The sequence below is a fragment of the Pyrgilauda ruficollis genome, unplaced genomic scaffold, assembly GCF_017590135.1.
Source record: "Pyrgilauda ruficollis isolate IOZ18807 unplaced genomic scaffold, ASM1759013v1 scaffold60, whole genome shotgun sequence".
Classification (NCBI taxonomy): Eukaryota; Metazoa; Chordata; class Aves; order Passeriformes; family Passeridae; genus Pyrgilauda; species Pyrgilauda ruficollis.
The window spans coordinates 1,102,659-1,114,830 of NW_024527711.1; the positions used below are offsets into that span (position 1 = coordinate 1,102,659).

Genomic DNA, 12,172 nt, shown 5'->3' on the forward strand with positions numbered 1-12,172 from the left:
GTCTTAGGAGATGAAACTCCTTAAGTAATCAGTATATTTTCTAGAAGACTCAACATTTCCCTTTTTAGCCCAATTATGATCACAGCACTGGGTGATGCCACTGAAGCACTCCAGTCAATTCATCTTGAGTGAGGACTATACAGAGGAGTACCAAAAAGCAATAAGCTCTAGGAAACACTGTTCAAAACAATTGTTACAACATAAATAGATACACCAGTGACATACCTGAAGAAGAACATGAACAGAGCAGCTGTGATGCAGAACAAAAGGACCTAGAAGAAAGAGAAAGAGTGTTACTACATAACACACTACTGCATGATCTGGATAATGAAGATTTTATAACTTTTACTATAAAAGCTACGCTTTATTTATATGCTTGAGTGGCCGGAAAGAAAGCTTATCTGAGTCCACCAAAAAGGACTGCCTAGTTTCTAGTGGACTTTGAATGATTCTTGCAGAAGCTTAAAAAATTGAAACCCAAACCAGGGTAGTGGGTTAGACACAGCAGATGGCATCACCTAAAATCATCTGTAACAAAAGACCAAGTAATAAAATAATTATGAAATAACAGAATTTAAACAATAAAATATTAGAACTGAAATTTAAACATCATATTCTACCAGTCTTTGCTTTTGAGATTTATTCAAATATCATACTGCTAGTTCCAGTTTAAAAGGAACGTTGTTTAAAACATCTGTATAGACAGCTGCTTGTGCTGAACTGCTTTCCAGCAAGTTTAAGAGTAGATAATTCTATTCCAAATTAACAGTACCCTTTCTAGCAGTTTAGCTTAGTGCTAAACTCACTTGGAACAATCCTGTCTTGCTCTGTGCTCATACAAGAGTCTTTGAGCAAACTTAGCAGCCCTCCAGCACTGAGAGGGGAATATCCAACTTCCTCCAGCCATCCTCTCTGCTGGGGCTCAGAGCTGTTACCTCCTCCTTATCATCTTCACAGGGACTCACAAGTGCTGAAGAAAACCTGCCTTAATCCAATCCATCTTTGCCAGGTACACCTCACAAGTGAGAAAATATTGTTTTGTTCTAGATATACTGGCCCATATTAATACCATCATTTAGGAGGCAAAATACTTACAGAAATATTGCAAGTCTTTCAGAAAATATTTGCACCTATTTTCAAGGGTTGAAGAAGTTTTCATCATGAGAGGATACAGACATATTATGTGAGAAGAAGTGGACGAGGTGGCAGAAGTGTAAATTAGAAGGTTATGAACACATAGAACAGGAGGCTGCTACGTGTTAAAACATCAAAAAGTGTGAGAAAAATCTGCATAGGATATATTTACAATGACTTGCAGAGAAAAAAAAAAATCTTACAAGTTACACCATTTCTATTTTCTAAGTCCTCTGTAACTTAAAACTATGTAACATGAGACATTATAACATCTGCTGTGTAAACTACTCATTTTTTCCTTTTCTTTCATCAGTACTATCATACTTTATTAATCTGTATCAAAAATGTGAACATCTGAAATAATTTTATACCAAATCATTAGGGCAAAGGTATATTTCATGAGGGTAAGTGAATATTTCATTTCAAACCTGCAGCAAAAACAGACAAGCACACTTGTTTTTAAACACAAATTCTACTCAAAAAGATGTGCCCTGTTCCTCTAAAGTTCAAAATGTACTTGATCAGTCAACCAACCATCAATTCTCTGGAAGTTATTTTGGAGACACAGGGAGAAGGCAGCTTGACAGCCTGAGCAACAATATTGGGAAATAAGTGAGATATGGCAAAGAACCAGTTTTCTGGATGACTGGGGGGGGAATGACAAAACAAAAACAAAACAAAAACTATGCCTTTGCATACTAAAAAGACTTTACTAAACAGTCTTTTTCTTGCCCCTTTTTTTCTTTTATTCCTTTTTGACTTTTTTTTCCCCCAGTAAGTTTGATAATAATCTAAGAAGTATTCTATATAGTATATCTAACAATCTATATGTATAATTAAGATTCCCTCAGAGCTCTTTCTACTCCAGGCTAAAGCACCACAGCTTTCTCAGCTTGGGAAACCCAGCACTGGACACAACACTACAGACATGTCTCAGCAGCACTGAGTAGGAGGGAAAGATCACCTTGTTCAGCCTGCTGGCAGCGGCCTCCTATGCTGGAAGGGGCCTTTGCTGGCTCGTGTCCAGCTTGGTGCCCACCAGGACCCCCAATTCTTTTTTGAAAAGCTGCTTTCCAATGTCCCCAGGATACACTGGTGCCATTCCTCACCAGAGCCACAACTCATCCCTTTGTTGAACCCCATGACCACCACTATTAAGGAAAAGCACAGACAAAACAAAACAGTCCAGAAGATCATAATGGGAATAAAAGGCCTGTAGGGTACAACTGTTGGAAAACTGCTGAAAATATAAAAGTAGTAGTTAATGATGAATATGACAACTACCTTCGTATAATTATCATACACTGAAAAATCTGTTTCATCAAGTACAGAAGGAGGAAGGCAGAGTTAAATCTACAGCAAATAAAGCATTGTTAGATTACAGAAAGAGCTCTCCAGGGTAGTGATACACCAGAACAAGCTGTCTGTGAGATTGTGGAATTTCCTTTATCAGAGATGCTTAAGATCAGTAGAGGCAAACATATCCAAGAAATGCTGTGGGCATGTTTGACAGGGTCTCTAAAATATTTACTCAGCTGAAGGACAGCAAGACGTGTGGCTTAACCAGACCCAGACTCTTCTACATGAAATTCACAGCCCCACATGGAAAGTCCAGAGATTGCCTTATCATAGCACAAATAAGGCAGAAACAGAAGAAAAATTGTCGCTCTGCTCCAAATCTAAGCTACTTTCAAAATAAGCCTTTTTTTAACTTCTTCCCCATTCTAGAATTTTTTGTAGTATCTTCAATACAATATGCAGTACCTATTTTAGTTTTAAAAATAACTATATTAAGAAAAAATAGTTATTATTTTAAAATAACTGTATTAAGAAAAAAAATAACCATATAAGAAAAATAACTACATAAAGAAAAATAACTATATTTTAAAAAAAAGGAAAAAGGCCTACAGAAATAGAATTCTAAATATTAACTGAATTTAAGACTTCTATTCCAGTGAGCAGGAAGTCTCACTTGGGATTTTTCTTGCAGAGTCCATTACTTTTTGATTTACAACAGAAGACCAACACAATGTACTTGGCAAAATACAGACCATGAATCTTTCCAGCTGCAGAAACAAATACAAGCAGAAAACCTGCATGTTGCTAATGAGAATTATATGCCCTAAAGATTCTAACATCTATGAAGAGATGCCTGTAGATTACAAGAAAAAATCCTTATGCTCCAGGACAGGTTAGCATTTTTGGTATGTGAGTACTTTAATTTAATTGATTACGTTATACTTCACTGTACTATGCTAAACCTTAATAAAAATTTTAAAATAAAAGGAAATTTGCTGACAAAACTGAAAAGGTACTTTTTTCCGGATCTCTGTTCGCTGACAAAGCCAGTATTTATTTTTTTCCAAGAAAGTTCAGCCCTCATATAATCAGCAACAGGAAGTGACATCTGGCAGTACCCAGTACTAAGCACAAAACAAAAAGCTCTGGGTGAAAGTGGTTACCACTTGCCCTGGTGACAGCAGCAGACCCAGTAACACCAGTAGAAGTAGCTCACAAATGACCTTCCCTCACAGCCAGATAAAAATCTTGGCCCAAAGAAAGGAAAAAATAACACTGCTAAAACTATCAAAACTACTTGAGTCTTGTGTATTCAGGCTTTTCCCGCACATTACTCAATCCTGAGGTTATGTGCATTTTCTTTAAGCATTTCCATTATAGTCACATTTCCTGGGGTACAAAGGTCTCTGATTGGAGGCTGCTTGCTCCCCTACAGCCAGAATAAAGAGCAGGACTGAAGTCTGTGATAAAGGAACACAGACCTAGTAATTAAAAAGAAAAGCACTGAAGGTACTCACAATCTATTTAATGAAGACAGGAGGGGGTAAATGGACAGATCAGTGATATTAGCAGGCAGAAGCATCCAGAGTGAGGTAGCTACAGTTCAACACTGCATAGTGCTACTACCAGCTCATGGAAGACCTAAGGCAGCTTCAACTGGCACATAACACTTGACTTCCAGTGTATTCATAAAGCCTGAAAATCATCACATTTCTGATCAACCACTTTACAGTATATGTGAGACTTACAGCTACACTTGATAAATATGAAGTTACTACTACTACTCCTAGTTCCTGGAGGCTGCGTGCTACAGAAAACTGAACTGCCAGCTAAACTCTGTCTGAGGAAAGGATTAGTGGTAAAAACCATGGAAAATTAAAAACCCAGTTTAAATAAGCCCCCTTCAGTAATTAGTACTTGAGCCAATTTCTTCCAAAGTTACAAGATATATAACTGGGATATATATAACTAGGAACTTTGTACAGTTGGTTACAAATTTTTACTCTTAAAATATATGATGCAGAAAACCCCAACTATTTTGCATACATTTTTAGTTCATAAAAAAAAGATATTCATCCACAGAAGAGTTTGCTGCTGCCTCTGCTGCTAGAGGTTATAACCCCCTCTCACCTTTATACACACAGTTGAATAGTAGCATAGTAGCTCTAATGTCTATTATTATACCAGGGATCACAGAAGATGTTCCATGGGACTTCTGACTACACAATATATTTTTCTAATTTACCCCCACTTCAGACATGAAGAATGATTTGCTGCACCCAAAAGCCATTCTGATTTTTTCCATACATATTAATTAGCCTAATAAAAACCAAAGTATCACTAACAGTAAGCCCCCAAACCTACACTTGCTTTCTGTTCCTAAATGTTATTTCAAGATGTGTTATTGCCCTTATTAAAATGTTTTCTACAGTTCTTATCACTAAGATTATCTCTTAAGCAAACTCCCTTCTAACAAAAACAAAACAAATTAAAATAATGGAACTAGCCATGCAGATTAATGTAATGGTCTTGCAATGCATGACCCAGGAAATACATATGTATGGAATATCTCTTTTTCACTTGAACATTATATAATATTCTAATCAATAAACTGTCTTTATAAAACACATTGGGTAATCTTTTCCAGTAACAAAATAGCTAGTTTAAAAAGCATGCAATTTTCTGTACTTCTCTAGTAGTTAAAAGGGATGGAAATCACAGTCTTTCTGAGTAACTAACAAAGATACCAGAAGTCATATCAAAAGACACCAAAGACACCAAAAAGCAGGAGCCACATTACTTTACATTCAGCCTCTTAAAATCTGATCACTCTTGCTAATATAAATAGTTATTTTTAACCATTATTTAATGCCTCAGGCAAGAAATTACCACAGTAAACAACTACCTGATGGAATCAGTCACCATTAGCTGAGACAGCAGTTCCTATGTGACAGTTACATTGTCACCTATATGGGATTGAAGGGAGGACTTCAACCGAAACCCAGGAGGTGCCAAGAGCATCAGCTATACCTCTGAGATCACTGCCATGAACAGCACTTACACAGACACAGTGCAAAGGAGGGCCAATACAGTCACTTAGCACTAGATTACATTGGCAAGGGGTTTTCCTGAGCACTGAACCAGTTCTCCCTGCTCTCCACAGAGATTCACTGTCCTGTCTATCTATCTATCCTATCCACTTATCCATTCACTGTCCCGAGTAAGTAAAAATCACTTGGGGAGGTCGCTCATTCCCCACCTTTTAGACTGATGTTCTTTTTGGGCAAGTACAGCAGATTCTCCAGAGCACAACTCTACTCCCACCAGTCAGTGAGCTAAACAACACCAGGAAAAGGCAGATGCAAAAAGCAGTTCAATGCTCAAGTTACACTACTCACTACAAAACTAAAGCTGCCAGTATCTCAATGCCTTTAGCTTATTCAAGACAGGACAGGAAGATGGCTGGAGTACCAGCCTGCAGGAATAAAAACAATTCCATAATTTGGTAGAAAAATGACAGCTAGAACTTGAAGTCTTGTCAAACTCAAACTAGTAAAATTGCAACTTTTTCTATGGTTACCTAGATTAATTAATGAAATTTGATTAGACTGGTTTGTGTACACCTGATGCAGTCTGTGGTGAGATGCACCAGCCACTACTGATCAGTACACACCTGGATGATTTTATGGTCTCCTGTGATATTACCATTCATAAAAATAGTATTACTAATGCATGTCTCTAAAACAAATGCATTATAAATACTAAAACATGCATTTCTACACACTTTAGCAACAACTTCTAAATCTGTTATTTTTAATTAAATTTCAGTATTGAATAAAATATATACTTCAGGTCTGTCAAATGACTTATTAATACTCTATTGAAAATATAGTGAAGACTGAAGGGAAAACAAACTCCCAAATCCTGCAGCAGCTCCAGCCCTACTGCAACCCCCCAGCTTTTTGTGTCCGAGTCCCTTGCTCCTCCCTCCAAGGCCAGTGCTGTGTTACAGATGGCCCCTTAGAGCACCAAGCAATGCCTTGGACAAGACTAGGGTGCTTCCAGTGACCATTTTTACATTTAACCACAAGCTCCTTATTTCTCAATCCCCCAGGGAGAGAGAAGGAGCCAAGGGAGAATGCAAAGCTCTCTGAGTTTCTTCTGGCCTGTACAGATCTGGAACAACCAAGACTCTGAGTCCAAGATCCAAGAGCTGTAACAGAACACATGCAACCACCATGGAACATTACTGCCTGTACCTGCTGAGTTGGCACTGTCTCGTTACTGTGAAGTCATATAATATCTCTTCTCTTTTACATACTAATCAGAAATTGTGATTTACTTTTTATTTTTTAATTTCCATTTCAATCTCTTTATAATATCCCTTCTTTTTCTATTAGGAGCACTCCTCAATTCCTAAGAATTGCAGCAAGCAGCAAAAATGAGCTATTCCATTTCTCAGAGTTGCCACTGCTTATTAAAGAAGTTACACAGTTTCTGTACAGAAATGCCATTAATGAAGTTTTTAAAGCAAAGATATTTTACATTGAAAACGGGTTATTTGGTTTTGTATGAAAGCATAAGGACTTAGGAAAAATGGTGGTTGTCCTTCACCAAGCTCAAACTCTAGTAGTCCCAAAAGACATATGCCAATTGGAATTCTTGAAATGGAGCCACATCTCCCTGGTAATTTCAAGGGATGCAATGTTTTGCATTCTTTCACTAGCTGATCCTGTCAAAAGGAAATCCTTGTAAGACCTTATCTCTATCTCTAATTGAAATGCAGCATATCTGGGGAGAACTTCACGAGCTATCAAAAGTAATGGTGAAAACTCTTGTCATACCTGTGGTCATTGCATAATTATTATCTTCCTAGCTGAAATTAAATAACTTTTAAAGCAAAATTGCTGCTGCTTTAAAATTGATAGGCTTTATGAAAATGCAGAAAATAATTTGTCAGATACTTAATGGGCACAGGGCCAGTTCAGCTACACCTACAACACTCAGCTGTTAGAGGCTCCTGATTTTTTTTCTGCCAGCAAGTCTGAAGCAATCTCTGGGCTGATAAGATCAAAAGAAACACTAGTATGTGTTATTAAACAAGAGATTATATAGATTCTTGTTAAAGCACTGTTGTTGGATCACGATTAAAAGATTACAATTGGCAAATGCAGACAATAACTGAGCCAAGACTGGGAGCACCTGCCAGTCCCAGAAGAACAGCAATGAATGAAAAAAAAGCTAAACCTCTGATTTTTGAGTTCATAAATTCTGTGTGTGTATGTGTATATATATATACACATACATGCATACCTATAACTGCTATAACTGAGCATTTCAGCATTCTTCATTTGTTTTCTCAAAAATACCACTTGTCAAGTTTCTTCCCCCATTTTTCATATTCTACTAGCCATAGCAAAGAGAGCTACAACATACATTGACAGAGCCACCAAATATCCTTTATGGAAGCTTCTCAGGAAAGTCCACTGCCTTCAAGAATGCACAAGGCTTGAGAGACTGAAGCACAAAAAAAAGTAGTTGCCAAATGACAATGTAGTTTCATCACCAACACAAACAAAAGTTTTGTGTTATACCACTGGAGTGTACTGAGTTCAATTTAAAAATCTACACTTCAAATCCACATTTAAAAATCTGGGACTTTGTCACTATGATCCTTCTACAACCTGACATGTTCCTCATGATGGCTGCACTTCTTGGTGTGCAGGTTTGCTCATTGCTTGCTGGGCCACGCACACAGCTTGGGTTGAAACTACAAAGTACTTTCAGGCAACATGAACATATTTAGTCATTACTCCTCCACCAGCATCTTTTTTTTGATGATCACTCCATGTGTCTTCTGCTGGCACACAGATGCACAGGAGAACAAATCTTAGATGTGACCCACCTGAAAACAACTATTTCCTGCTCTCAAGGACTGAACAGGGGCAGGGCTAGACAGCTCAAACCACACCCAGGTCAAATCATAGCCTGATACCAACAACAGAGTCAATTCAACCAGCACGATTTGAACCTCACTCCATTATAATTTTAACAAATAAATGTGAATTAGTTGTGAATTGCTCAAATTATAATGAAAAGACAGAATTAGTGATATACTTGAAATATAACACCGCAAATGCAAACTACAAAAACACTAACATCTCTAAGTATCAAATCCATATGTAAGCTGAAATTTAAATCTGGCTACTTATCCTACAAGAGCTTTACAAATGTAGTAAATACTAAAAACCCAATAAATTTTCTTAGTAGTCTGTGCAGATGTCTTGTATTAGGCTTCTGAACGTAACTGCTTAGCTCATGTTACAATCATCCAAGATTTCATCTCCACCATGAGAATTTTTGCTTATCTGTCTCTTCTTCTTCCAGAGCTCACAATCACTGAAGAATTACAAGGTTTGATATTACCTTAGTATCCAAAAAGGAACTGCAAGTTATTAATCTCTAAAAGCTTACAGGTATTAAAATTATTTTGTTGCTGTAAAGCATGTGTATTAATAAGCACAACACTTTGCAAGGCAGCATCATGAAAGCCACTGCATCCAGTAATGATTCATTCTGGTGAAATTTCTGAAAAGCAGCAGAACGTGATGAATTTCTGATATGCATTGAAAGCTAGTAAAGGGACAGGGTTAAAGAGGTAGAAATAAATTATCTATTTTCATAATTTGGACATAAAAAGCAGGGTTTTCCCACTATTGCAACCATTTAACTATTATCTATGTATTTGATAATTAAAGTCAGTTAGGTGGACAAATTTTAAAATTACTAAAAATTTTGCCATGCTCAGATTTATTAAGTTGACTACAACAGACAAATAGTTATCTTTTGGGCTCAAGAGCTTCCTGCCCCACATGCCCATGCCCATAGCTGCCCACTCTGTTCTGCCAGTTGCGACTGTGGGCCATGCAAAGAAAAGGCTGAGGAAACCAATGGAGGAGCCAGGAGAAATACACATTAAAGAATGTGCTCAGAAACTGTGCATTTAGTTTCTTAAAAATGCTGTACAACTAGCAGACACAAATGCTATTTCTATATATACATATACAGCAGTATTTTCATGTTTACTAACTGAGGAAAAATATTTAAAATTGATGAGAATTATTTATGTTTGTCCATAAATCCTGGTACCTTGTATATGATGTCATTTAACATTCCTGTATCTTTCCACAATTTTGGCAGAGTTTTCATTAACATTCTGAACTATATGCATTGCTTTGCAAGTAAGAGCCCCCTTGAGAACGTGAGGAGGGAGAATAGCTAAATTGATAAGCTAAAATGCCTCTCACATTTCCACAGATAGGAGCTTCTACAATGTACAGCTGACACTGGCTGTCATCATAAGACACAGTCAGCTCCTCAGGGGAACAAGGGCTCTTGAAAAGTAACATTTATGTGAGCATGTAAGGAAAGAGAATCAGACCTGACTGGAAGGGGGAGAAAGCACTGATTGTGTTATCTGTTGAATGGAGGAGTTTATGCTGCAACAGAATTACTTTCCAGTGAATTTTCCTGAGAAACTACAGATACTCTTGTGGCATGTGAAAGGAAGGACTTGAGCTCTCGCCACAGATGTCTACTCCAATCCCACTGCTGGAGATTCCTTCTCCCTCATCATCCACATCACTGCAGTATGCCAGGGAAGGGGCTCAGGCTGCTGGTGATGGCTGTGCTTCAGAGAGCAACTCACTCTGAAGAGCCCCGCTGGAGGTGTTTTTAACCACCTGTGACATGGAGACTGAGTGGAAAGAGGAGATGCTAAGCAGAAGCTCATGAAGCACTATTATAAACTGTTCTAGCTTGATTCACAGTGCCTTTCCCTATCTTTTCATTAAGGTACAATATTCTCAGACCTAAGACATAGAAGCTAAAAACTAATACAGAAATCAGTGGAAAAATAATGGTGTTTTACTGAAGTACTTAATTTTTAAAGATTACACAGCAAAGGCCCACACACCAACAGCAAACACCCATTCTTCCTCCATTACAGAACTTTATTACACCTTGATTAAGATAAACAGTACAGACTATATTATGCTTCTCTTTCTCCCAACAGTTTAAATTTTGTATTGTTTGTTTTACCAACCGTCACTTTAGTTCCAGAAGATCTGTCACCTACTTCTCCACACAACACCTACAGGTTCAGGAAAAAGTCTTGGCACCAGCAGAGAATGCAACTGAGAAGGCAGATTAATTTTTATTCCTTCTGCTATTGTTACTACCACCACAACACAGAAAAAAATAAGATCAAAAGAACATAAGCAAATTGAAACAAGGTTAACATAAGATTATGCCCTTTGGTCATTGTTTAAATATGCTCTTAGATAGTTAAAAGTTGGTGTGGATGTTTATTCATGCCTAGAGGTATTACTCTGTTGCTGATCCAAAACCAGAATACAACATTTTCTAACTGGCACATAACAAAACAACTAAAATGGTCACAATTTCATTTATATTACACCCTGCCATATTCTGCTCTGCACCCCCACCTCTCTCACCCTTTCCTGTCTTCTGGGAAGGGAGGATGGCTGTCTGCACACAGCTTCTCCTGCCAGCAGCTGGAGAAGGAGGGCTGCCACAAAGGCTGTTCCAGACCCTCAAATTACGTCTTTCATGGCATCCACCATGGTGGATAAAATTCCTAATGGTACACAGCATCCATACAGTGGTATCAGACCAGTAGAAAAACAGGATAGGAAAGAAAAGCAAAAGGGACAGATAATGTGGGTTACCTGGTATACCAAATCTCCTGAGTCTGCTCTTGGAGAACTTCAAAAGTACTGTGGTACTTGGTATTAATGTGATTTTTTTTTTGGAATTTTTATAAAATATAAATGAGGACACATTCAAACTGGGCACAAAACACCTCAAAGAAAGAAGTCACCTTGATAAAGAGAGTTAAAAAAACCCTGAAAAGCATTTAATTGGCTAAGAGCTGGTTATCAAGATCTAAACCAATTCATCTGCAAAGCTTATTTTCATTTAGCAGTATTAATCATTACCATGAAAATTAATGAAAATCAAAATTCTAATTCTAGTAAACAGCTGTGGAATCCACTGAGCTAACTGCAGACAACACCCATGCCCAAGACTATGGTGTTGTGCCCTGAAAATTACTGGGAACCTGAAAAGGTCACAGTAGGGAGATTAGCTGCATTTCTAACTCACCACACAGCTAAATTTAATGGGCTCTTGACACTGCTACAGTGTCTCCACGCCCAGTTGTTTCAAATTGCTGGACACATTTCAGGAAGCTACTCAAAAATTTCAAGTTGTTAATTATTTTACGCAAATAATGTCAAATACTACAAAACTGGAAACACGCGTTATCTCCCGTTAGGCAAGGGGCTACAGATTTACTTTAAGCTCTCCTTCATCTGGACTCTCTCTACTCAGCAAGGGGACACTCAGCAAGCACTCCTGAGTGTGAGTAACAAGCTCAAATGAGAAAACCTTTCAGCAGCTAAACCTGAGAGAGAAGTCTGATCTTTCTTGCAACACTTTCACTCATATCTTTTCCAGTCATTATCTCAGAGCCATCAAGCACTGTATCACTGCTTTTTCAAATATAAAATACATTAACTAATGGCTAAAAATAGTGTTAAAGAGACTATACCACAAACAAGAAGTTTAAACAAAATTTTGAACTGCTGCTAACTGTGGGGTTTTTTTACCCATTTCAAACTTGATTTTGCTGCAGAAACACAGCTAACATTGAGTA

The 12,172-nt window shown here is 37.6% G+C and overlaps 1 protein-coding gene across 1 annotated transcript in view; it reads right to left on the reverse strand.

Annotated features, from left to right (window-relative positions):
- TMEM135 (transmembrane protein 135) overlaps positions 1 to 12,172 on the reverse strand; it is a 159,484-nt gene that overhangs the window by 59,186 nt on the left and 88,126 nt on the right. The window contains exon 6 of the mRNA XM_041483686.1: positions 226 to 272. Coding sequence (XP_041339620.1) covers positions 226 to 272 — 47 coding nt within the window. The remainder of the gene's footprint in view (positions 1 to 225; positions 273 to 12,172) is intronic.